Raw genomic sequence first — 27,880 nt, forward strand, 5'->3', positions numbered from 1 at the left:
TCAACAATTGCCTGAAGCCTACCACCGCAGGGGCTGTCCCTGCACAGGCCTGCTTGCCCTTTGGTGGGGCTACACTTCCGCAGAGCAGCACCAAACACCACCAGCCCCCGAGAAAAGGCCTGCAGCCCAGAAAAGCTAGAACAAGCTTAGCCAGGCTGTGAATAGATTGGTCTAATTCTCGGACGGTTTTTCTGAGTCGGGTTGCCCCGGGGAGGAGCCTCTTCAGTTTCCAACGGCCGTGCTACCCGCCCAAGCCCCCAGGGGGTGCCCCACTCCCGTGAAATAACTGCTCAGCACCACCAGCCCCCTGGAAGAGCCCCTGCAGCCCAGAAAAGCTGCAACTAGCTCGGCCAGACTGTGAAAAGATCCGCCTACATTCTCAGGCTGTCCTTCTGAGTTGGGCTGCCCCAGGGAAGAGCCTCTTAGGTTCTCAGTGACCCAGATAGCTACTCCAGCACCCAGGGGGTGATGCACCCCTGAAGAGCAGCTGCCCAACACCACCAGCCCCCTGCAAGAACCCCACAGCCTAAAAACACCAGAGCAAGCTCTGCATGACCAAGTGAAATCTGCTACCATCGTGGGGTGGACCTCCTAGTCCTGTCTGCCCTCAGGAAGTCCTCCTTTGCTTCAAAGAAACACTGTTAGCCCCATCAACACTCCAGAAAAGCCACACTGCCTCAAAAAAGATTGACCAACAACGCCAGCCCTCAGGAAATAATTCCATGGCAGTGACAAGGCAAACACTGCCCGATAACGGAGAGTACAACTCCCTCAGGAGAAAGAAAACAACAAGCAAGATGAAGAAGCTGAGAAACCACCCCCAGTCAAACCAACAGGAGAACTCACCTAAAACAGTCACCAATGAAACAGATCTCTGCAGTCAGACAGACCTGGAGTTCAAAAGAGAAATAGTGAAAATACTGAAGGAATTAAGAGAAGATATGAACAGTAATGCAGATACCCTCAGAAAGGAACTAGAAAATATAAGGAGGAGCCAAGAAAAACTAGAACATTCATTTGCAGAGATGCAAACTGAACTAGGGGCAGTAAAAACCAGAATGAATAATGCAGAAGAACGAATCAGTGATATGGAAGATAGAATAATGGAAATCACTCAATCCGGTCAACAGACAGAAAACCAAATCAAAAAACTGGAAAGCAATATAAGAGACCTATGGGATAATATAAAGCGGGCCAATCTACACATAATAGGAATTCCAGAAGGAGTAGAAAAAGATAAGGGAATGGAAAATATATTTGAAGAAATTATCGCTGGAAACTTCCCAAATCTAAAGGATACTGGATTCAAGATACAAGAAGCACAGAGGGCCCCAAACAAACTGAACCCAAACAGACCCACACCAAGACACATCATAATAAAAATGGCAAAAGTTAGTGATAAAGAGAGGATCCTAAAGGCAGCAAGAGAAAAGCAGAATGTTACCTACAAGGGAGCCCCCATAAGAATATCAGCTGATTTCTCTACAGAAACACTACAGGCCAGGAGGGAATGGCAAGAGATATTTAAAGTGCTCAAAGGAAAAAATATGCAACCTAGAATACTCTATCCAGCAAGAATATCATTTAAAATAGAAGGGGAAATAAAAATTTTTCCCAACAAACAAAAACTTAAAGAATACAGCAACACAAAACCCAGGTTAAAGGAAATATTGAAAGGGCTTCTCTAAACCAAAAAGAAAGGAAGGAAAGGGAAGAAAAAAGAAAAGAAAAGAAAAAAAAAAAAGAAGAAGAAGAAGAAGAAGAGGAAGAACTAGGACTGAGGAAACCGCAATCAGAGAGCAGTCACTCAAATAAGCCAGCATACAGATTTAATCATGAACATGCTTCAAACAAAATAAAATTAAAAAGAAAAAAATAAAAAAGAGTCATCAAAACCATAAAATGTGGGCAAGGGATGTCAGGAGGTAAATAACCCTTTTTGTTTATATGTATGTCTCTCTTCTTAATTTTAATATAGTAATGAAGTGTTTGAACTTACAGGACCATCAGGCTAAAACACACAATTATGGGAAGGGGTTAGCATACTTAAAAAACAGGGCAATCACAAGCCAAAACCAAATATTGCATCTGCAAAAAATGAAAAAAAAAATACACTCAAGCAGATAATAACAGGAGACCATCCAACCAAAAAAAAAAAAAAAAAAAAGAAAGGAAGAATGGAGAACCATAGAATCAACTGGAACACGAGGTTCAAATGGCAATAAATAATCATCTATCAATTATCACCTTAAATGTCAATGGACTGAATGCCCCAATCAAAAGACACAGGGTGGCTGAGTGGATAAAAAGGCAAAAACCTTCAATATGCTGCCTACAAGAAACTCACTTTAGGACAAAAGATACATATAGATTGAAAGTGAAAGGCTGGGGAAAAATATTTCACGCCAATAGACATGACAGAAAAGCAGGAGTCGCAACGCTCATATCAGACAAAATAGACTTTAAAACAAAAGACATAAAGAAAGACAAAGAAGGACACTATTTAATGATTAAGGGATCCATCCAAGGAGAGGATGTTACTATCATCAACATATATGTCCCAAATATAGGAGCACCCAGATACATACAACAAATATTAACAGACATAAAGGGAGATATTGATGAGAATACAATCATAGTAGGAGACCTAAATACCCCCCTCACATCAAAGGACAGATCCTCTAGACAGAAAACCAATAAAGCAACAGAGATCCTAAAGGAAACAATAGAAAAGTTAGACTTAATTGATATCTTCAGGACACTACATCCAAAAAAAGCAGAATACACATTCTTCTCAAATGCTCATGGAACATTCTCAAGAATCGACCACATATTGGGACACAAAGCAAATCTCAATAAATTTAGGAGCGTAGAAATTATCTCAAGTATCTTCTCTGACCACAATGCCATGAAATTAGAAATCAACCATGGGAAAAGCAAAGAGAAAAAACCTACTACATGGAGACTCAACAACATGCTACTAAAAAACCAATGGGTCAATGAGGAAATCAAGAAGGAAATTAAAAACTACCTTGAAACAAATGATAATGAAGACACAACCTCTCAAAATCTATGGGATGCTGCGAAAGCAGTGCTCAGAGGGAAATTTATAGCAATCCAGGCCTTTCTCAAAAAAGAAGAAAGATCCCAAATTGACAACTTAACCCTCCACCTAAACGAATTAGAAAAAGAAGAACAAAGAAGTCCTAAAGTCAGCAGAAGGAAGGAAATTATAAAGATCAAAGAAGAAATCAATAAAATAGAGATTCAAAAAACAATAGAGATAATTAATAAAACCAAGAGCTGGTTCTTTGAAAAGGTGAACAAAATTGACAAACCCATGGCCAGACTCACTAGAAAGAGGAGAGAGAGAACCCAAATAACCAAAATTATAAATGAAAAAGGAGAAATCACAACGGATACTGCAGAAATACAAAAAACCATAAGAGAATACTATGAACAACTATATAGCAACAAGTTTGACAATCTGGAAGAAATGGACAATTTTCTAGAATCTTACAGCCTGCCAAAACTGAATCAAGTAGAAACAGACCAACTGAACAGACCGATCACTAGAAATGAAATTGAAGAGGTCATAAAATCACTCCCTACAAATAAAAGTCCAGGACCAGATGGCTTCACAGGTGAATTCTATCAAACATATAAAGAGGAATTGGTGCCCATCCTCCTTAAACTCTTTCAAAAGGTTGAAGAAGAAGGAATACTCCCAAAGACATTCTATGAGGCCACCATCACCCTCATTCCAAAACCAGACAGAGATACCACCAAAAAAGAAAACTATCGCCCAATATCATTGATGAATATAGATGCAAAAATTCTCAACAAAATCTTAGCCAACCGAATCCAACAACATACCAAAAAAATTATACACCATGACCAGGTTGGGTTCATCCCAGGTTCACAAGGATGGTTCAACATACGCAAATCAATCAGCATCATACACCACATTAACAAAAGAAAAGTCGAAAACCATATGATCATCTCAATAGATGCAGAAAAAGCATCTGACAAAGTTCAACATCCATTCATGATCAAGACCCTCGCCAAAGTGGGTATAGAAGGAACATTCCTGAATATAATCAAAGCCATTTATGACAAACCCACAGCAAATATAATCCTCAATGGGGAAAAACTGAAAGCCTTCTCACTCAAATCTGGAACAAGACAGGGATGCCCACTCTCACCACTGCTCTTCAACATCGTTTTGGAAGTCCTAGCCACAGCAATTAGACAAACAAAAGAAATAAAAGGCATCCATATAGGAAGAGAAGAGATCAAACTGTCACTGTATGCAGATGACATGATACTATACCTAGAAAACCCGAAGGACTCAACCCCAAAACTCCTTGAACTGATTAATAAATTCAGCAAAGTGGCAGGATATAAGATTAACATTCAGAAGTCAGTTGCATTTCTGTATACCAGCAATGAAACATTAGAAAAGGAATACAAAAATACGATACCTTTTAAAATTGTACCTCACAAAATCAAATATCTCGGAATACACCTGACCAAAGAGGTAAAGGACCTATATGCCGAGAACTATAAAACTTTAATCAAAGAAATCAAACAAGATGTAAAGAAATGGAAAGATATTCCATGTTCCTGGATTGGAAAAATCAATATTGTGAAAATGGCCATCCTACCCAAAGCAATCTACAGATTCAATGCAATCCCTATCAAATTACCCATGACATTGTTCACAGAACTAGAACAAACAATCCAAACATTTATATGGAACCACAAAAGACCCAGAATCGCCAAAGCAATCCTGAGAAACAAAAACCAAGCAGGAGGCATAACTCTCCCAGACTTCAAGAAATACTACAAAGCCACAGTCATCAAAACAGGGTGGTACTGGTATCAAAACAGACAGACAGACCAATGGAACAGAATAGAGAAGCCGGAAATAAACCCTGACACCTATGGTCAATTAATCTTTGACAAGGGAGGCAAGAACATCAAATGGGAAAAGGAAAGTCTATTCAGCAAGCATTGCTGGGAAACCTGGACAGCTGCATGCAAAGCAATGAAACTAGAACACACCCTCACACCATGCACAAAAATAAACTCCAAATGGCTGAAAGACTTAAATATACGACAGGACACCATCAAACTCCTAGAAGAAAACATAGGCAAAACACTCTCTGACATCAACCTCATGAATATTTTCTCAGGGCAGTCTCCCAAAGCAATAGAAATTAGAGCAAAAATAAACCCATGGGACCTCATCAAACTGAAAAGCTTTTGCACAGCAAAGGAAACCCAAAAGAAAACAAAAAGACAACTTACAGAATGGGAGAAAATAGTTTCAAATGACGCAACGGACAAGGGCTTAATCTCTAGAATATATAAACAACTTATACAACTCAACAGCAAAAAAGCCAATCAATCAATGGAAAAATGGGCAAAAGACCTGAATAGACATTTCTCCAAAGAAGATATACAGATGGCCAACAAACACATGAAAAAATGCTCAACATCGCTGATTATAAGAGAAATGCAAATCAAAACTACCATGAGATACCACCTCACACCAGTCAGAATGGCCATCATTAATAAATCCCCAAATAACAAGTGCTGGAGGGACTGTGGAGAAAAGGGAACCCTCCTGCACTGCTGGTGGGATTGTAAACTGGTACAGCCACTATGGAGAACAGTTTGGAGATACCTTAGAAATCTATCCATAGAACTTCCATATGACCCCGCAATCCCACTCTTGGGCATCTATCCGGACAAAGCTCTACTTAAAAGAGACACATGCACCCGCATGTTCATTGCAGCACTATTCACAATAGCCAGGACATGGAAACAACCCAAATGTCCATTGACAGATGATTGGATTCGGAAGAAGTGGTATATATACACAATGGAATACTACTCAGCCATAAAAAAGGATGACATCATGCCATTTGCAGCAACATGGATGGAAGTAGAGAATCTCATACTGAGTGAAATGAGCCAGAAAGACAAAGACAAATACCATATGATATCACTTATAACTGGAATCTAATATCCAGCACAAATGAACATCTCCGCAGAAAAGAAAATCATGGACTTGGAGAAGAGACTTGTGGTTGCCTGATGGGAGGGGGAGGGAGTGGGAGGGATCGGGAGCTTGGGCTTATCAGACACAACTTAGAATAGATTTACAAGGAGATCCTGCTGAATAGCATTGAGAACTATGTCTAGATACTCATGTCGCAACAGAAGAAAGGGTGGGGGAAAAAACTGTAACTGCAATGTATACATCTAAGGATAACCTGACCCCCTTGCTGTACAGTGGGAAAATTAAAAAAATAAATAAATAAAATCAGCTATAATGACCCCCCCCCAAAAAAAAACATTTGTCCAGGGTCTAGGTTTATTTCAAGAATGGTAATTTTGTTGACAGGTTTACTCTTGGAGCAGTTACAAAGGAGATAAAACTGACTCTATCATGGACTTCAAGAGAAGGCACTGCGAAAATGGGAATTTCAAATTTCTCCATTTAGTCATTCAACAGATAGAGCATGGCACAAAGCACTGGTGAAATAGCAGGGATCAAGGCGGAAATGATAAGTTGAACTACCTTTCAGTAGAGAAAGGATAAAGCAAATTCTGGTCTATTTACACAATGGAAAATTCCACAGATACTAAAATGAATGAGCTATATCTAATGTATCAGGGAAATAAAAAAATAAAATACATCTATGAACAGATATTTTAAAATACAACATCACAAAGTACAGAAAGCAAACTGTAAAAGGTATGTGCAATACTGTAATACATATGTAAAATTTTAAAACAATGTTACAGAACATTCATGGAAATAATGCACACCGACCTCAGGAAGGTGTGTGTAACAGTTTCTATCTTTTTATAAAGGGAAATATTTGAAGTAAATATGGAGGAAATATAGAACATCTCTTTTATCTTGTAGTGGGAATGGATATCACCTTTCTGCACTTCCCTGAACTTGTGAGCTGTTTCATAATTTAAAATATACAAGTGAGACAGAGAATACAGTTCAGTGAAGCAAATAGACTGGCAGAGTTCGAGTCTATGAGAAAGAAAGGCTCTGCATGTGAGGGGATTTCCTGATACCACTCAAACTTCTTGCAGAGAAATCTCTTTGTTTTGCCTGTGTGTGAGGCTGGCTTTGGTGATGAAGGTTGTTTAAGGACCATCTATTTCTCCTGGTTTTTGCATTTATTCTTGTTAGAGTGTGCCACATGAAAGCTTCTTTTAATCTAGCTTTTCAAACTCAGAGACAAAGAGATAAACATGAAACGCAAGGTGTTTGAAATATGTTTAACTGTTTTATTTTAGAAAACAAACCAAACTTAAAGCATGATGACACCCAGTTCTAATGTAGAGAAGTATTATAGAATGGGTTAAACGACACAAGTGATACTGAAAAGTAAGATTCTTCTCTGCACGGTAGGATAGTATAAAGAATGTAGGTTTTGGAGCCAGAAGATATTAGTTTGAGCCTTGCCACTGACATTCACTAGCAATTTGTAGGAAATATCTTAATTTTTCAGTGCTTTCAATGGACTTCTCAATCTGTACAATGACTATAATCCCTGAGCTGCCTCCTTCAGAGAACTGTTTCCACAAATCAGTTCATGGATAATCACACTTCTTTGTAAACTGTAGAGAAATAAGACAAAGCAGTGATAATGATGATATGAACAAAATAAGATAAGAAGCTCCTTTTGTGTATATAAAATATAGTATTTTTTGCTAGATAAATATATGAAAATCTTTCTGAAATGAATGACTTGTTTAAGAAATACTAATATTAGTGCCTGAGAAACATATTTCATTTTCTAAAAGCAAGCAACATACTTATCTGTCTGTTTTTGTTAGTTTGTTGTCAAACCCAGGAATATTGGATGTAATGAGATGCAAACATAGGATGTACTTCAATGTGGACATCTGAAAGGGGGGTAATGACATGCACATGTTTGATGGGGCAATAACAAGATGTACAAATTGAAATACACATAGAAATGTGCAGTGGGCAACAGTGTAATGAGATGCATAAATGGCGGAGTGTAATGATAAGACATTTGGGGGGATATAATGTGATTTATAAATGGAAGCATTAAATGGGGAGGGTGGGAAGGGCAGGCTGTGATAAGCAGAGAGAAAGAATGCAGTGCTATGTATGAATGGAAGGGCTAATAATATGTACATGATAAAGCTATAATGAGATAAAAATGGAATGGCATAATGAGGTTCACAGATGGAGGGATGTAATGAGATGTGCAGAAAGGAGGGAATAATGACAAGCATGAAAGGAAGGATTTACTACTACAAATAAAGAAATGGGCATAAGAAGATGTAAGGCCTGAAAGGGGAAGCAGGAAAAAAAAAGGGGGATCTTGGTGAAGAGATGGAAAATAACAAGGTAGCAAATGGAGCACTCTAATGAGATTCTGAGATCGGGGGTTCAGTGAGGTGTGCCCATTTAGGGAATAATTAGACACACACACAGGGTTACAGTGAGGTTACCAAAGCTCTGCTTAGACACAGACCACAGCACTCAGTTCTTACAAAAGAGGTGAAAATGAAAAAAACTCAAAGCACAGCCGTAAATATATCTAAATTGTTACAAATCCAAAAAGAGAAAACTAAACAGGTGATTTAACTGCAGCCTGGAAGTTAATTAATTAGTAGTTTTATAGGTGGTGTTTATGGGGCACTTACTCTGTTGCCAGTGCTCTGCTGGGTGCTTAACTAACTAAATGCATCACCTCATTTTCCCTTTGAGCAACCCTACGAGGCAGGTGGGTTTCAGTGAAGTTAACCAACTTGAGCAGATTCCCAAGTTGTCGGTGATTCAAGCCAAGTCAACTGGATTTCAGTTTCCTTTGCCTCTCTTGGCGTTTCTGTTAAGGGCAGACTGTGGGGCATCCCACCTCAGAATCTCCTGGATTGTATGTCCAAGATGCATAGTCCCAGGTCCACGTAGTGAGTAACACTTGCAAGATCTGCTGAGTACCCTGGAACTGAGGATTCGGTAAGATCTCTAGGAACTCCTGATGTGCTAAGATCTGAGACTTACTCAGTGAAACCAACACTGGAGTGAGGGTGTTATAATGCTTCCCCATTAGCTTTGGGGAAAGATCATGAAGAAAGGGGCTTACATGCAGCGTGAACAGTGGGATTGGCTACAAGGGGGACTATGCAAGGAATTAACAGACCCTGGAATGTGGCATCCAATGAACACTCTGGACTCTATTTAGCAGAGGACATTTAAAAAGGGCTCCTTCCCCTCAGACTGGTCTTCAATAGGGATGCCAAATTATACTGAAAATAGCATAAAAATGTAAAATGCATTCAAAATAATTAGACTTTAGGAAATATTTGTTTACTAAATTTATAACCATGAAGATTACTCCACAGTCTGTTAGCTCTAAGGGGAAGGGAGTAATATGTTTTTAGAACCAAAAATTTGCCATTCTACGTGTAACTTTCAGGGTCCTTAAGAAAAAAAAAAAAAAAAAAAAAAAAAAGCCAAGAGTGCCATCGGTTGTTCTCCTTATTGATACGTCTCCTTGTTGATATGTCATTACCTAAGTTGCTATGGTTTTTTTTTTTTAGATTAAAAAATGCAGAATTTATATCTTGAAATGTGTTAAGTTTGGATGATTACTCACATTTAGGGACAAAGACTCTGCTCAAAATATTTTTAGAAGTCTCTTTTGAAATTGTTTTTAGAGTGTATTCATGACCCACACAAGAAAAAGTTTCATTGCTTTTGAGAAGGCCAGTTTTTAACTTGGAAACTATTATTTGGTTTGAATAGTCTCCTTTTACAATAGACCTGAGCCTTGATACCTTTCAGGCTATTGTGAAAACAAAGTTCATTCTCAAAAGATGAAAGCGAGCAGAGTAAAAGGACTGGAGCTCACCTTCTCTCATAAAAGCAACAAAATTACAACCAACTGCTGAACAACCTTCAATGAAATAGACTACAAACTATCAAAAAAGATATCCTATTCCAGAAGACAAAGAGGAAGCCACATCAAGAGGGTAGGAGGGGCAATTACGTGATATAAGCAACTCTATACCCACTGGTGATTCTGTAAAGTAACTGTATCACAGAGACTCACCTATGGGAGTCAGTTCCCCATGCCTGGGGAATCTGGCATTGGAAGGAGTCCCTGTAGTATTTGGCATTGAAGACCAGTGGGGCTTGTGAGCAGGAGCTCCATGGGACTGGTGGGGGGGAATGGAGACCCTATTCTTAAAAGGTTTTCATGTGCACTGGGTCCCAGGGCACAGCAGAGACTCCATAGGAATCTGGATCAGACCCGACTGCAATTCTTGGAGGATCTCCTGGGAAAACAGGGGGTGACTGTGGTTTGTTGTAGGGGAAGGACATTGGAGGCAAAGGTCTCTGGAATAACCATTAGTGTGTGTTCCTCTACGGGTGGCCATTTTGGAAAAATATGGCCCCACCCATCAGCAAACAGGCTGCCCAAAGACCCCCCAGGCACAAAGCCACCTCAGATCTCACCCAGATACAAAGAACTACCCACCAGAGGGATAAGAATCAGCTTCACCTACCAGTGAGCAGGTACCAGTGGCTCCCATCAGGAAGCCTACAGCAAGCCCCTATACCAACTTCAGCCACAAGTGGGGCAGACATCAGAAGCAACAGAGGCTACAACTCTATTGTCTGCAAAAATGAGACCACACCAAAAATCTATAAAAATGAAAATGCAGAGAATTATGACACAGATAAGGGAGCAAGAAAAATACCCAGAAAAATAGCTAAGTGATCTGGAGATTATCAACCCCCATGAAAAAGACTTTAGACTGATGATAATGAAGATGATTCAAGACATTGGAAATAAACTGGAGGCAAAGATTGATAAATTACAAGAAACACTGAGCAAAGAAATACAAGATTTAAGGATTAAGCAAGTAGAGATGCAAAATACAACAGCAAAAATTAAAAAAAAAAATTCATTAGAAGCAACCAAGAGCAGTATACAGGAGGCAGAAGATTGAGTAAATGAGGTGGAGGACAGACTAGTGGAAACCACTGGCTCATAAGAGAAAAGAGAAAAAAGACTGAAAAGAAATGAAGACAGTCTACAAGAACTCTGGGACAACGTTAAATGCAACAACATCCGTATTATAGGGGTGCCAGAAGAAGAGAGAGAGAAAGGGCCAAAAAAAATATTTGAATAGATAATAGCCAAAAACTTCCATAACATGGGAAAGGAATTACTCACTCAAATCCAGGAAGCACAACGTGTACCGTATAAAATAAACCCAAGGAGGAACACCCCAGGAACATATTAATAAAACTGATCAAAATTAAAGTGAAAAGATTAAAGCTTTGTCATTCATTTTGTTGTGAAGAGTCTTGAAGAAGAAATGCAGTAAAATAATATTAGTTACTGTTTATTAAGCTTTTACTATGTCCCAGTCACTGTTCCAAGGCTTTTACATGTCATAGATCTTCTAAATCTTATAATATTCCAGCAAACTGTGTGCTAGAGTTTTCTGTACTTTGCAGGTAAAGAAGATGAGGCACAGAGGACTCAGATAAAAGAATAATAAGTGGTAGATCTGGATTCAAACCCAAGTTTTGAGTTTAAACTACCGCACTTCCACTTTGCTTGAAGAGAGATGCTACTTGGGAGTTCCTGTTGTGGCGCAGTGGAAATGAATTCTACCAGCATCCATGAGGATGCAGGTTCTATCCTTGCTCAGTGGGTTAAGGATCCAGCATTGCCATGAGCTGCGGTATAGGTCACAGAGGTGGCTCGGATCCCACGTTGCTGTGGCTGTGGCATAGGCAGTCAGCTGCAGCTCCGATTTGACCCCTAGCCTGGGAACTTCCATATGCCATGGGTGTGGCCCTAAAAAGCGATAAAATAAAATAAAATAATTTAAAAAAAGAAAAGAAAAGAGGTACTGTTTATTCTACCAGCTCAGTGCCCAGTGTTTGCAGGCATTCACATGACAGCCATGGGAGCATCAGGGAGAAAGAAAAAGACTACCTGGGCACTGATTGTTTAAGAAAAGAGCCTAAACCGCTATTGGATTAGAGCAGACATTTCAGAGGGACTGCATACCTTTGTTCCCCTAGGAATAGAGTTATTTTGTTAACTATTTTCCTAGAGGTTTTTTTTAATATCCTTGACTGATGCAGAACATCTGGCTGACTGTGAAGGAATGTTCACTACAGTAGTAAAATTGACATGCTTCATTATAGGACAGTCTGGCTTGTGAAACATGAAGGAAACATAATACATGTGATCTGCCAGGATTTAAACAAAACCAAGAAAATATTTCTTATGCCAATTAAAATTATTTTTAAAAAAACATAAGTACAAGGACACTATACGTGTATGGTAGTTATGGAGATATTAATAGTGCGTATTAATTCGCCAAATGTAATAGTTTTGTAGTTTTTAAATAGTGAGTGGAATTGTCAAAGGTCTAACGTGTTAACACAATCATGTGCAATCACTTAATATATGTTTTAAGCTGTATGCATGGAACTATTTAAATGAGGGGCTCAGTAGATTGTTACAATGTGTAGCTGTTATGAAAAAAAAAGTTAATCCAAATGAAGGTAGAGACAAGTATTCAGGGAGTCAAAGTTTAGAATTTGGCTGGACTTCCAAACTCAGTGGTCCTAAGGCATTAATAAAAGTCATGCTTGTAAAAGTTCCCAAGGACGTGTCAGTTCTCAAGGAGTCTGTTCACCTGCAAGCCTCTCCTCTTACATTCATCAAGTTAATCCCAGATGAACCATTATGTGGCTATGGTCCACTGACACTAGATAAATTGCAGTAAAAATCCATCTCATGCTTAAGCTAATACTGTCCCAATGTCTCCTAGCATCACAAACCTAATGCACAGAGCATGGTGTAAATGTGGCCATGGTCACAGCTAGCCTTATTTATTTATTCAAACTCTGTATTAACACAGTAATTCAAAACACTGAATCTAAGTCTTAGGGGGCATTAGAAGGTCTCTTTTTGTTCCACCCAGAATTAGAGCTTTAGTTTTATTTATGCTTTGACACTATAACCAATTACCCTGGGAACTGTCAAATGTCTTTGTAGCAATGTGGACTGAAAACAAATCTCCAAATGTTAGCCACATGGGGCACACTTTATTTCAGCAGTAAATTTAATTTTTTTTGTTTTATTTCCATAATGGGCATAGTTTTGAGAACTCATGTCTCTGGCACATGGGATTTCTCCATGCTTAAGAACTAGAACATGTGTGTCAATAAAAGAGACTTCTCTCTCACATTCTAGTTCTTTAGCAATCTCCTCATCAGCTTTGTCAACTGTCTGTCTGGTCCTCTGATAATCAGAGCACACTGCTCTCTCTGAAAGGCTGGGCATACATGCACTGGAATGGAATTATTAATAGCATCTCTAATTACTCCACAGGGGCCATTCTCTTAATTTCTCAAAGAGATCAATGGATTTTCTGCCCATTTTCAAAAATTCTTAATTTACAATGAAAATTGGTTATCTTAAAATAGAATTTTTTTTACTATGTATTTTTTTATCCAATGCTCTATCTTCAGCATTAAGGAGACTGCCTAGCAATAGTAAGTACTGTAATTATTTACCAAAAACATAAATACACATCTTCTGTTTCCTTAAGATGTCAGAGGCCAGTATCTTTGATATGGCCCATACGATTCTGTCACTTATTCCTGCCTAGAAAATGGAAATTTCTTTAAGTAAACTGCTCATTTACACTTACTTACATAAAGTGATGTAAGTAAAAGCGGTACTTCTGTAATATTTTTTCCTTGGTTATAGAAGAAATAGAGACTTACAAAAAATTTAGAAGATGCTAATCCCATCAACCAGAGATAACCATTGCTAAAATTTTGATATATTTCCTTTTGGCTGCCTTCATGGGCAAATCTCCAAATAATCTTCTTTACATAAATAATTTTGTACCCTGTAATGTGGTACAAAATACAATGTGGTATTTGACATAAGTACTGTTTCATGCCATTAAACATTTCTCATAAACATGATTTTTCATGGTTTCTTAATCTTCCTTTTTTTTCTTTTTTTTTTTTTTTTGGTCTTTTCAGGGCCGCACTCATGGCATATGGAAGTTCCCAGGCTAGGGGTTGAATTAGAGCTGTAGCTGCTGGCCTACACCACAGCCACAGTAATACCGGATCCAAGCTGCACCTGTCACTCATGGCAACACCGAATCCTTAACCCACTGAGGGAGGCCAGGGATTGAACCTGAGACCTCATGGGTACCAGTCAGGTTCATTACCACTGAGCCACAATGGGAATTCCCAATATTCTTTCATTTAGATGGATGTCTACACATATTACTTTCACTTTCCTGTTTTTATATATATATATTATGTACATTATTATATCACAGATTATAATTTATTATATATTAATACTATAAAATTGTATATTAGAAAATATATATAGCATATATATAACACTTTTATTTTCCTACCTTTAGACATTTAGGCTACTTACAGATTACTACACATAGTTTTTTGGTGTATATTAAGTTTTGTACACATTTCAGGTTTATTTCTTTAGAAAAGATTCTTAGAAATAAAACCACTGTGTTAAAGGATATGAATATTTTTAAGACTCTTGACCTGCATTGCTACATTGCTTTTTAGAAATGTTGAAATAATTTACACTCTGACTAGAAATGTGTGAAAGTGTCTAACTCCCTTACAATAGTCAGCACTGATAACTGTCTTTTAAAAAATGGATTAAAAAGATTATTGTTATTTCAATTTCAATTTTTTTAATTTTGATTACTAATGAGGCTGAATACTTTTTCTGCACGCAAAGTCTCCTTTGAGTTATTTGTTCATGTCTTTGGCCCACTTTATTGATTTGTATGACCTCATAGTATCTTAAGGACATTAAACCTGTTTTTCATACTTGTTACACATATTTTTGAGTTTTGTATAGGTTTTGTTTTTTAAACTTAACGTTTTTATGTCATCGGATATATCAATTTTCTACTCAATACATTATTTATAAGTTTAATTTTTTTAAAAAAGGAAAGAAAAGCATGTACAAAGGATAATGTAACAAATATCTATGAACTTGCAGGCCAACTTTAATAAATACCAATATTTTTCTTCTGTTTTTTAAAAGCAAAATTATAGATGAAATTGAGATCTCCTTAATTCCCTTCCAAGTTACATTTTCCCTCCTTCCTTTCTCCTTATCCAAAGGCAATCCCATTATGAATTGGGAGGCAATCCCATTACGAATTTCTAAATAAGTTGTATTTTTATCATATGTGCCCATAAATAATGCATAATACTGCTTAGGGTGTTTTAAAAATGTATGCAAGCTATCATACTATGCATAGCATACTTTTGAAACTTGCTTATTGATAATCAATATTATGTTTTCAAGACTTATTCCGTGTTACTACATAGGTCTAATTAATTCACTTTCATTGCCTGTAGAGAATGACTATACCACAACATTTTTCTCTGATCTTATACTGATGAACACTTGCATTACTCCTGAATTTTTGGTGCAAACAATGCTCAGTTAATATCTGTACATGTCTCCTGTTGCAAGTATGTGAGAGTTTTATCTAGAACTGGAATTGTAGAATGATAGGGTACATGAATTCACAATACAACCAGATATTGCCAGACTGCCCTTTTAAGAAGGTTGTAAAGGAAAATCTGTCTTAAACCTTGTCTATGACAACATTTTTATAAGTTACAATATAAAATATTCTTATGGAAAGAAATGGACATTTCTTACTTAAATGTTCTCCTAGAAAGAAGGAAAGAAATGAAGAAAGGAAGGAAAGAAAAACAGGTGATGCAATGGATACGTTAATTAACCAAACAGGGGAAACCATTATGTGTTGGGGGGATACTTAAGTGTTTTTTTCTGATAAGCTCTAAATGTAATTAAGACTTCTGGAAAGTTACACATTCACCTTGACTGTCAGCTAGTTGTCATTTATGCATCTATTTATTGACTACATATTTTTTTTCTTAAGTAGATAAGCCTGTTCTATTCCCATCTGTCATGTATGAACATTTTTATTATTTCACATCTTTGCTAAGACTTGTATTGCCACAATTTTTTATTCTTGCCAGTTTGATCACTGTAAAATGGTATTTCATTTAAAAAATTTGAATAAATTATTTAAATGATTTTTAGTGAGTCTAAACATCTTTTCATAGGTGTTTTGGCCACCTGAGTTTGTTCAGTGAATTTTTTGTTCATGTTCTTGCCCAGTCTTTGCTTGGGTTGTTTGTTGCTTCCTTGTTGATGTGTAGGAGAGTTTGGGGTCAGTTATACATATTTTAAATACCTTCAAGAAGACTGTCCTTGCGTTTTAACTTTGTTATGTTGTATTTTGTCATACAGAAACTTCAAACTTTCTAGGTAAAATCTATTCATATTTCCTTTATGATTTCTGTTCATTTATGTCTCAAATTCTTATCCTGAGTCATAAAGACAATCTTTGATGTTTTCTTATAATTGTTGTAAATCTTCACTGATTATATTTAGACCTCTATCTGGAGTTAATTTATTATAGTATCTAGGAGGGATCTAATTTTATCTTTTCAATCTGGAAAGTCACATGTCCTCACATTATTTGTAAAATATTTCATTTTCTCCTCACTAGTTGGTGACCTCCATTCTATCATCTATCATTCTATCTGCTTGCAACTATCTCTGGATTCTTTATTTCTTATTATTAATTTATCCCTGCAGCAATAATCACCTCCTCGTTTTATCGTGATTTTAGAATAAGTTTTCAGATATGTTGTTGGATTCGGTTGGCTAAGATTTTGTTGAGAATTTTTGCATCTATATTCATCAATGATATTGGGCGATAGTTTTCCTTTTTGGTGGTATCTCTGTCTGGTTTTGGAATGAGGGTGATGGTGGCATCATAGAACGTCTTTGGGAGTATTCCTTCTTCTTCAACCTTTTGTAAGAATTTAAGGAGGATGGGCACCAGTTCCTCTTTATATGTTTGATAGAATTCGCCTGTGAAGCCATCTGGGTCCTGGACTTTTATTTATAGAGAGTGTTTTTATGACATTTTCAATTTCATTTCTAGTGATCAGTCTGTTCAGTTGGTCTGTTTCTGCTTGATTCAGTTTTGGCAGGCTGCAAGATTCTAGAAAATTGCCCATTTCTTCCAGATTGTCAAACTTGTTGCTATATAGTTGTTCATAGTATTCTCTTATGGTTTTTTTGTATTTCTGCAGTATCCGTTGTGATTTCTCCTTTTTCATTTATAATTTTGTTTATTTGGGTTCTCTCTCTCCTCTTTCTAGTGAGTCTGGCCAGGGGTTTGTCAATTTTGTTTACCTTTTCAAAGAACCAACTCTTGGTTTTATTAATTATCTCTATTGTTTTTTGAATCTCTATTTTATTGATTTTTTCTTTGATCTTTATTATTTCCTTCCTTCTGCTGATTTTAGGTCTTTTTTGTTCTTCCTTTTTTAGTTCGTTTAGGTGGAGGGTTAAGTTGTCAATTTGGGATCTTTCTTCTTTTTTGAGAAAGGTCTGTATTTCTATAAATTTCCCTCTGAGCACTGCTTTTGCAGCATCCCATAGATTTTGAGAGGTTGTGTCTTCATTATCATTTGCTTCAAGGTATTTTTTTTACAAGTGCTGGAGGGGGTGGGGAGAAAAGGGAACCCTCCTGCACTGCTGGTGGGAATGTAAACTGGTACAGCCACTATGGAGAATAGTTTGGAGATACCTTAGAAATCTATACATAGAACTTCCATATGACCCCGCAATCCCACTCTTGGGCATCTATCCGGACAAAACTCAGCTTAAAAGAGACACATGCACCCGCATGTTCATTGTAGCACTATTCACAATAGCCAGGACGTGGAAACAACCCAAATGTCCATTGACAGATGATTGGATTCGGAAGAAGTGGTATATATACACAATGGAATACTACTCAGCCATAAAAAAGAATGACATCATGCCATTTGCAGCAACATGGATGGAACTAGAGACTCTCATACTGAGTGAAATGAGCCAGAAAGAGAAAGATAAATACCATATGATATCACTTATAACTGGAATCTAATATCCAGCACAAATGAACATCTCCTCAGAAAAGAAAATCATGGACTTGGAGAAGAGACTTGTGGCTGCCTGATGGGAGGGGGAGGGAGTGGGAGGGACCGGGAGCTTGGGCTTATCAGACACAACTTAGAATAGATTTACAAGGAGATCCTGCTGAATAGCATTGAGAACTTTGTCTAGATACTCATGTTGCAACAGAAGAAAGGGTGGGGAAAAAAATGTAATTGTAATGTATACATGTAAGGATAACTTGATCCCCTTGCTGTACAGTGGGAAAATAAAAAAATAAATAAAATATACAACTTAAGAAAAAAAAAAGAATATGTTTTCAGTTCCTTGTAGAAAAATGATCTGCTCTCTGTTCTTTTTCAGAACTGTTTTGGTTATTCTCAAATTTAGGATCAGTTCTTCAAACTCCATAAAGACATTCTGCTGCTATTATATCTAGAAATAAAGTTGTATTCATAATTTGAGAGAAAATTCCATTTGTGTAATGTTATCTATGAGAAGTGAGTATCTTTCCATTAATTCAGGTTTTTAAAAAATGTCTTTAACACTATTTAAAATTAAGGTCGGTAGTCAAGATAGGTAGGTTATGCTCCCATAACTAACACCGAAAGTTTTGTCTTAAACAAAACAAAGGATTGTTTCTTCTTCATGCAAAGTGTGTGGTAGGTCTGGGTGGCTCTCCAGAGCAACAGTCTTCCGTGTGGTCGTTTGGCGTTCCAGGCTGTGTCCACCTTTTGGCAACTCAAGATCAACATTTGCTTCTACAATCCCCCTGGTGGGGGAAGAGAAGGAAGATGGAGAACCACACACTGGCTTTTTTAAAAGCATCCATCTAGAGTGATGCATATCTCTTCTCATATATCATTGGCTGAAGCAAGTCATGTGGCCAAGGCTTACTTCAAAAGAGAGGGAATTGTAATATAAACCCAGAGTAGAGAAGACCCAGATGTATTGGTGACATCCCTGATGTTACCATGGTGTATGCTCATGCTTTAGCTATGGCACTGAATAGATATGTGACTTTCAACAGGTCACTGTGTGTCCAATTTTAACATTTGGAAAATGACAGAATTTTTTTGATTTATTCAATTGGTACCCATTATTTCTTTAGAGTCTACCATGTGCTAGGCACTGTGTGGCCCTGGTAAACATAGCGCAATCCTTGCCCTCAAGCAGTTTGTAATTTTTTTTTTGTCTTTTTTTTTTTGTCTTTTGTTGTTGTTGTTGTTGTTGCTATTTCTTGGGCCGCTCCCGCGGCATATGGAGGTTCCCAGGCTAGGGGTTGAATCGGAGCTGTAGCCACTGGCCTACGCCAGAGCCACAGCAACGCGGGATCCGAGCCGCGTCTGCAACCTACACCACAGCTCACGGCAACGCCGGATCGTTAACCCACTGAGCAAGGGCAGGGACCGAACCCGCAACCTCATGGTTCCTAGTCGGATTCGTTAACCACTGCGCCACGACGGGAACTCCTGTAATTTAATAGTTATTTTTTTTGATAGGCAATAAACAGATTTATTAGGATAGGACGCTTGTAAGAGATGCAAATGTAGGATGCTTGTAAGAGATGCAAATGTGCAGGCAAGGAAGCTCTTTTTAATAGTTAACTTTTTTTTTTTTTTGTCTTTTTGTCCTTTTAGGGCCGCACCCGTGGCATATGGAGGTTCCCAGGCTAGGGGTCTAATTGGGGCTGTAGCCACCAGCCTACACCACAGCCACAGCGACCCAGATCTGAGCCATGTCTGCGACCTACACCACAGGTCATGGCAACGCTGGATCCATAATCCACTGAGCAAGGCCAGGGGTTGAACTCGCAACCAACTTTAGTTCAGGTTGCTATTCAGATTCGCTTCTGGTGTGCCACGACAAGAACTCCTTAATAGTTATCTTACTGTTGATTTTCAGGTCTAAAATTCTAAGATTCTATTAAAAAGAATTCTCCATAATAAACTCTTGAAAGCATTATATTCTAGACACCTAGGCATTTTCTCAGAAATTTCTTCCTTCTTTGTATACCTGGATCCAGTTGGCTGCAGTGTTAATTCTATCAGAGCAACAGATAATCTCATGTCCATTATTTTCGGATCACTAGTGTATGTACCTACTGGCACATATGATGAAAACAGAGCAGACTTTGGACTGTTCTCATAGCTCTTTTGAATTTAATGGGAAAAACACTTCATAAAATAGATAGTAGAAAATCAATTTTATTGAGAAATACTCAAGCTGATAAACTTTGCCACATAATGTACATTCCAGACATTAACGTTTTTTCTATTACTTATGAATAAACCAAATGATAAAATTTAAAAAATTTCTGAAACATTTTGGCCTGCAGATAGTTTTTCCCTTGAGGAATATTTACTGGTATGAAATAGAAGAAATATGAATAAGTATGCTTGGGAGCATGCACAAAATTGGTTTTCCAAGTTTTTTTCAGTCTCTTAGGGCTTGATGCAGCCTGCCAAGTTTTAATTTACTGGATCTCTCTAGTTAAAATATAGTTCACGATGAAACATTTATAAGAATATGAGGCACGGTCTTTAAACATGATGCAACAGTTCAAAATTTGAATGAAATATACAAAGAATTCAATTCTACTTTGCATTTATGCAAGAATGGAATTTATTTTTAATACTGCATGTCTAATTCTTAAACCAAAGCCAAGAAATAGTGATGCAATAGCTGGCTGTTGCTTCAGTGTCTTACAGACCATTATAACTACTTCTGATTAAGCACACCCATTTTTCATCTTTTTACGCTCTTTCAGCACATTTGAGGTATTATGTTTGTTTCACAATATAACAATGTTTGATTAATTTGCTAGTTGTTTGTACCTTAAGTTTATTTAATATTAGTATGTTTGTCCCCCTTCTCAATAGTAAAACAAGGACAAATACCACAAGCATATATTCTCAGAATTTCTGGTTTGCTGAGTAAGCATCCAATGCGTATTACTGGGCTTTCTTGAAGGCAAAGTAGGGATAATAAGGATCTTTGAGTATGTGAAGGGCTTAGAGAGAAGCTGAAAAAATCTAAAGAGAGATCAAAGACCATTCTCTATTCCCATTATACATATTCTCTCTGAGTGATCCAATCTCCTGTCATGATATCTGGTGCTACCTTTGACTCCCAAATCCATATCTCTCATCATGGCCTTCTTCCTGAGGTCCACACTGGCATCTCAACCACTATCACCACCTAGTTATCAATACAAACAACCCACATTCGAAACATGTAAACCAGAAAAATTTATCTTCCTCCTCCACATCAGCTTCATTTATGGTCTTTTTCAAGATGGTGCTATCATCCACTTGGCCATGCGATGTACCTGCAATCATCCTTGGTTCTTCCATTTTCCTTATCAGGTATCAAGTCCTGTTGATTCTGTTTCTTTCATCATTTTCGAATCCATCCTCTTCATATAAATTCCAACTTTAGTTCAGGCCTTCCTTTCCTAAGTGACTAGAGTAATAGCTTCCCTAGTAGTCTTCCTATTTCCAGCCAGGCTTCCTCTAATCATTCACTTCATGCCCAGGCCTGTGACTCTTCTCACATGTAGATCTTACCATCTCAGTGGATGTCCTATTCCAGTTTCACCCTATTGACTGGTTGGGTGTAGTTTCACATTCTGATTCTTTCTCAGTTTGAAGGCCTGCTCAGGAGAGTTCAGTCAACTGCGTCCTGAGAGAGAAGCCACTGTTTTCACACTCCTACGATGTTCTGTCTCAAACCATCCTTGCCTGCCTCAACAGAGCTCTCTCTCACCCTCACCATGCTCTCTCTCTTCCTGTTCACCTTATGTTCATTTTTTTGCTTTGTGGTGACTATAGAGGACAAAGCAATGAGAGAAGGTATGTAGGGAAGAAGTGGAAAACATCAAAGGCGCTAGAGCCTAATTCCTTGACACGCTTTCCTTTTCAGTCCTAGAGCTGTCTGTCTTCTTTCGTAAAATGCTTTCTGTTTCATACAATGTAGGTAGTTTTTGCGTGGATCTGAGTGGGCTGTGTTATGTCAACCTGTGGGCCTCAAAGGGCAGCAACCTTGTCTACTGATATCTCTAGATCTTGAGTCCATGATATGAAAATCATTACTTAGTGGTTTTAGATAATAACAACAGACAGAAAAAGAAAGAAGGGAAAAGTTGAACTATTAAGAATAGGCAAACTATTTTAAACTAACCTCGAATCTTGATTTAAAATAACTTGTCCAAAGAAAGAAGCATTTACCTTCTGCTGAGGGAAAGTGGACTCCATCATGGCTGTTTCAAAGCTGTGAGCACCTTCGGCCTGGGTCTTCTCCCACAGAGCTCTGAGGAATTGCACAGAACGACTCTGTATGGACAGGGGCTCAGGAAACAGGCTCTGGAAGGGCATTAATGAGAAATGGAACATTCTATCTCCTGTCCCAACAACATTGTTTGACTGGCTGCAAAGCACTATTAGGTTTGGTTTGAACCATAACATGGATTAAATTTAACTAATGCAACAGAGAAATCAATCTTGAAGACCAAACATATGATACATTTCCTGCTTTTTATTTTTTAACAGAAAATTCAACTTATCAAATAGGATTTTCAAGATGGTTGATACTGAATTCTATAAATATAAATAAATGTTTAATCATTTCTCAAGCATGTTGCTTAATTGAAAAATGGTTAAATATCCATATTTATTTTTCAAAGATCTGAGAATTAAGGTATACAGTTAAAACAGGAGTACAAATATCAAGTTTTTATACAGAGCAAATCATGAAGAATAGATGTTAAATAAACAAAAGTCCAGTATTCAACTGCTTGAATATAAACAGTGTGAGTTGGTGTTGGGGAAACAAAACCACTTTTAATCCTAAAATGTATAAAATGAGTGAATATCATTAGAGTGTTAAGATATTCTGAGTTTTGGACAGTAAGATTGCTGTATATAAAAAAGTGGCATTGGAGTTTCAATCGTGGCTCAGTGGTTAACAAATATGACTAGGAACCATGAGGTTGCGGGTTCCACCCCTGGCCTCACTCAGTGAGTTAAGGATCTGGTGTTGCCATGAGCTGTGATGTAGGTTGAAGATGCAGCTCGGATTCCGCATTGCTGTAGCTCTGGTGTAGGCCTGTGGCTACAGCTCCAATTAGACCCCTAGCCTGGGAACCTTCATATGCCGTGGGTGTGGCCCTAGAGAAACAAAAAAAACAAAACAAAACCCAAACTGGCGTTTACATATATTTCATTCAAGTCAATGAGAATAAAATTTTCAAAGGAAGATTTAAACTGTAGTCATTTCATATTGTGATGTTATACCTAAGAATGTGAGAAATATTTCAATTCAGGGGAACAATTTTATAAAAACATAGAACATAAAGGGCATAAAATTACATATGTATATTTAGTTATATATAAAATATATATATTATCCTTTATGTGTGAGGCATAATAAAATAATGATATTGGCCTATAAAATTCAATTTTCAGAGTTCCTGTTGTGGCTCAGCAAGTTAAGAACCTGACACAATCTCTGTGAGGATGTGGGTTTGATCCCTGGCCTCACTCAGTGTGTTCAGGATCCAGGATTTCCATAAGCTGTGGTGCAGGTCACAGATGCGGCTCAGATCTGGTGTTGCTGTGGCTATGCTGCAGCCCTCAGCTAAAGCTCCTGGAGCTCCAATTCTACCCCTAACCAGGTAACTTCCATATGTCACAGGTGTAGTCATAAAAAGAAAAAAAAAAAGTCCAATTTCCATGTCAATAACTGTCCAAACAGATCTATGAGAATCTCTAGGTGGTCTGTGTGTACAAAGTTTCCATTTAGTAAGTGAAAATTAACATTTTTTTTCCCAGAAAAATGTTACGGTTAACCGCAAGATGAGCTGTTTCTTGTACTGAGTGGGGAAAGGTGGGGGAATCTAAAACCCTAAATTGTCCACAGATTTTAACAGAGTATATATGTATATATAATTGATACATAATATATATGACTTATATTTTTGCTTTTTAGGGCTGCATCTGTGGCACATGGAAGTTCCCAGCCTAGGGGTCTAATCAGAGCTACAGCTGCTGATCTACACCACAGCCACAGCAACATAAGATCCGAGCTGCATCTCCTACCTACACCACAGCTCATGGCAATGCCAGATCCTTAACTCACTGAGCAAGGCCAGGGACGGATCCTAGTCGGGTTATTAACCACTGAGCCATGAAGGAGACTCCGAGACAGTAACAGATTGATTGCGAAATCCAAAATGTGAACACATCTGGGAATTTCTTGATTATTATTGGAAACATATACAGTATATGATTTTTCACTTATGGAAGGGCAGTGCCTGATTAAATTAATCATCATTCCAAAGAGGACCATTTAGACTGGAATCTGTTAATCTGAGAACTCCATGAGTGTGTAAATTGACAGAGAAGGGAAAGAGTCTGGCCCAGCATACAAGGCTAGTTCTGTATTTGTAGCTATCAGGTTAAAGATTTGGTTTATTTTTTACCCCAAAGTCAGGCTTCACCCAGATAACACAATATCGAAGGTGTTGAAAAAGAAAGGAAATGTTATAGTAAAAAGAACAAAAAAGAAGGGTATATAAACAGATGTTTTTTTATTTTGCTCAAAGAGAAAGAAAAAGAATCAGACTAAGTCAATAAAATCAGAGTGAAGGGCCAAAAACAAAATCAAGTTTTTCTTGGTTTGTTTTCAGAAAACTGACAATTATTAACAACAAAGCAAGAGATGAAATCAATCACAAAATCACTGATGAAAAATATTAGTAAACCAGAAGAAAAATAAGGTCATTCTTTCAAGAAAAGAAAATCAATGCTGTTTTTTTAATATTCATCTACAATTTGATTCATATAAAAATGTGAGTTATTCTTTATGAATTATGATTAAGTGTTCTTGAGACTTAATATAGAAAAAGATGGCATCCTTGGTGCATGTTGTCTCTTTCCTTTTTTAATTATTATAGTTCCACTTTATAACTATGACATATTCAGCATTAAAATTCTTTTTTTTTAAATCTTTTTGTCTTTTTAGGGCTGCACCCATGACATATAGAGGTTCCCAGGATAGGGGTTGTATCAGAGCTGCAGCCGCCGGCCTGCGCCACAGCCACACCAGATCTGAGCTGCATCTTCATCCTATACCACAGCTCAAGGCAACGCTGGATCTTTAACCCACTGAGGGAGGCCAGGGATCGAACCTTCAACCTCATGGTTCCTAGTTGGATTTGTTTCCACCGCGCCATGACAGGAACTCCTTTTTTTTCTTTATAAGCCTACCTTGTATTTATAAGGAAAGGTAACTATCTGGTTTATGACTTTTTTAGAGGCCATTATAGACATTTTATTAACAGAAGTAAATAAGCTGTATTATCACATGGCCTAAATTTTAACCATCTTATAACATTTGCATACTGTTTTCTCCGCCTCCAGCTTCCCTGCTCCTAACAAAACCCCTACTTTGTTTTCTAATACACACGTAACAGTAAAAAGATCACTAGGTTAGGAGTCGGGTAGTCTTAACTCTGTCCTTCGATTTTCTTTTTTTTTTTTAATTTTTATTATAGTTGACTTACTATGTTGTGTCCATTTCTGCTGTACAGCAAAGTGACTCAGTCATACATACATGAACACTCTTCTTCTCACATTATCTTTCAATGTGTTCTGTAATAAGTGATTGGATATAGTTCCCTGTGCTATACATCAGGACCTCATTGCTTATCCATTCAAAATACAATAGTTTGCATCTATTAACCCTAAACTCCCAGTTCATCACACTTCTTCTCCCTCCCCCTTGGCAAAAACAAGTCTACCTGTCATGATTGTGAGACTTTCTGTTCTGTAAAGAGGTTCATCTGTGCCATATTTTAGATTCCATATATAAATGATATCATACGGTATGTCTTTCTCTTTCTGACTTCACTTAGTAGAAGAATCTCTGGTTCCATCCATGTTGCTGCAAATGGCATTATTTTGTTCTTTTCTATGGCTGAGTAATATTCCATTGTGTATATATACCACATCTTCTTAATCCAATCAACTGTTGATGAACATTTAGGTTGTTTCCATGTCTTGGCTATTGTGACTAGTGCTGCAATGAACATAGGGGGTACATGTATCTTTTTGAATGAAATTATGTCCAGATATATGCCCAGAAGTGGGAGTGTTGGGTCATATGGTATTTCTACATTTAGTTTTCTGAGGTACCCCCAAACTGTTTTCTATAGTGGTTGTACCAATTTACATTCCCATCAACAGTGTAGGAGGGTTCCCTTTTCTCCACACCCTCTCCAGCATTTGTTATTTGTAGTCTTATTAAAGATGGCCATTGTAACTGGTGTGAGGTGGTACCTCATTGTAGTTTTGATTTGAGTTTCTCTAATAATTAGTGATGTGAGCAGTTTCTCATGTGCCTGTTTGCCATCCATACGCCTTCTTTGGAGAAATGTCTATTCAGCTCTTCTGCCCATTTTTAAATTGGGTTGTTGTTTTGCTGTTGAGTTGTATAAGTTGTTTGTATATTTTGGAGATTAAGCCCTGTCAGCTGTACAGTTTGCAACTATTTTTTTCCATTCCCTAGCTTGTGGTGTTTGTTTTTTTTTTATGGTTTCCTTTGCTGTGCAAAAACTTGTAAATTTGATTAGGTCCCATTGATTTATTTTTGCTTTTATTCTTATGGCTTGGGAGACTGACCTTAGAAAACATTTGTATGGTTGATGTCAGAGAATATTTTGCCTATATTCTCTTGTAGGAGTTTGATGGTGTCTTGTATTACATTTAAGTCTTTTAAGCCATTTCAAGTTTATTTTTGTGCATGGTGTGAAGGTGTTTTCTAGTTTCACTGATTTATATGCGGCTGTCTACTTTTCCCAGCACCACCTGCTGAAAAGATTGGCTTGTTCCCATTTCATATTCTTGCCTCCTCTGTGGAAGATTAATTGACCATAGGTGTCTGGGTTTATTTCTGGGTTCTCAATTCTGTCCCATTGGTCTGCATGTCTGTTTTGGTACCAGTATCATACTGTCTTGATTACTGTAGCTTTGTAATATTGTCTGAAGTCTGGGAGAGTTATGCCTCCTGCTTGTTCTTTTTTTTTTCCCCCTGAGGACTGCTTTGGCAATTCTGGGTCTTTTATGGTTCCATATAAATGTTTGGATTGTTTGTTCTAGTTGTGTGAAAAATGTCATGGGTAACTTTATAGGGATTGCATTAACTCTGTAGATTACTTTGGGTAGTATGGCCATTTTAATGGTATTCATTCTTCCAATCCAGAAGCATGGGATATCTTTTCATTTCTTTGAATCCTCTTTAATTTCTGTGATTAATGTTTTATAGTTCTCAGCATATAGTCTTTCACCTCCTTGGTCAGGTTTATTCCTAGGTACTTAATTTTAGGGGGTGCAATTTTTAAAAGGTATTATTTTTTCTATATTCTTTTTCTAATATTTCATTGTTAGTATACAGAAATGCAACTAATTTCTGAATGCTAACCTTGTATCCTGCTACTTTGCTGAATTCCTTGATCAGTTAGAACAGTTTTTGTGTGGAGTCCTTAGGGTTTCCTATGTAAATTATTATGTTATCTGCATAGAGTGACAATTTTACCTCTTCTCTTCCAATTTGGATACTTTTATTTCTTTTATCTGACTGCTGTGTCTAGGACTTCCAATACTATGTTGAATAAAAACGGTGAGCATGGGCATTCTTGTTCCAGATTTTAGAGGGAAGGCTTTCGACTTTTCTCCATTGTGTATTATATTGGCTGTGGGTTTGTC

The 27,880-nt window shown here is 37.5% G+C and overlaps 1 protein-coding gene across 12 annotated transcripts in view; it reads right to left on the minus strand.

The window, feature by feature from the left end:
* VEPH1 (ventricular zone expressed PH domain containing 1) overlaps positions 1-27,880 on the minus strand; it is a 379,885-nt gene that overhangs the window by 125,393 nt on the left and 226,612 nt on the right. For all 12 annotated transcript variants that reach the window (XM_021069710.1, XM_021069713.1, XM_021069715.1 and 9 more), the window contains one exon: positions 22,346-22,480. In XM_021069710.1, the coding sequence (XP_020925369.1) occupies positions 22,346-22,480 (135 nt within the window). The remainder of the gene's footprint in view (positions 1-22,345; positions 22,481-27,880) is intronic.

Source organism: Sus scrofa, chromosome 13 (assembly GCF_000003025.6).
Source record: "Sus scrofa isolate TJ Tabasco breed Duroc chromosome 13, Sscrofa11.1, whole genome shotgun sequence".
NCBI classification, from domain to species: Eukaryota; Metazoa; Chordata; class Mammalia; order Artiodactyla; family Suidae; genus Sus; species Sus scrofa.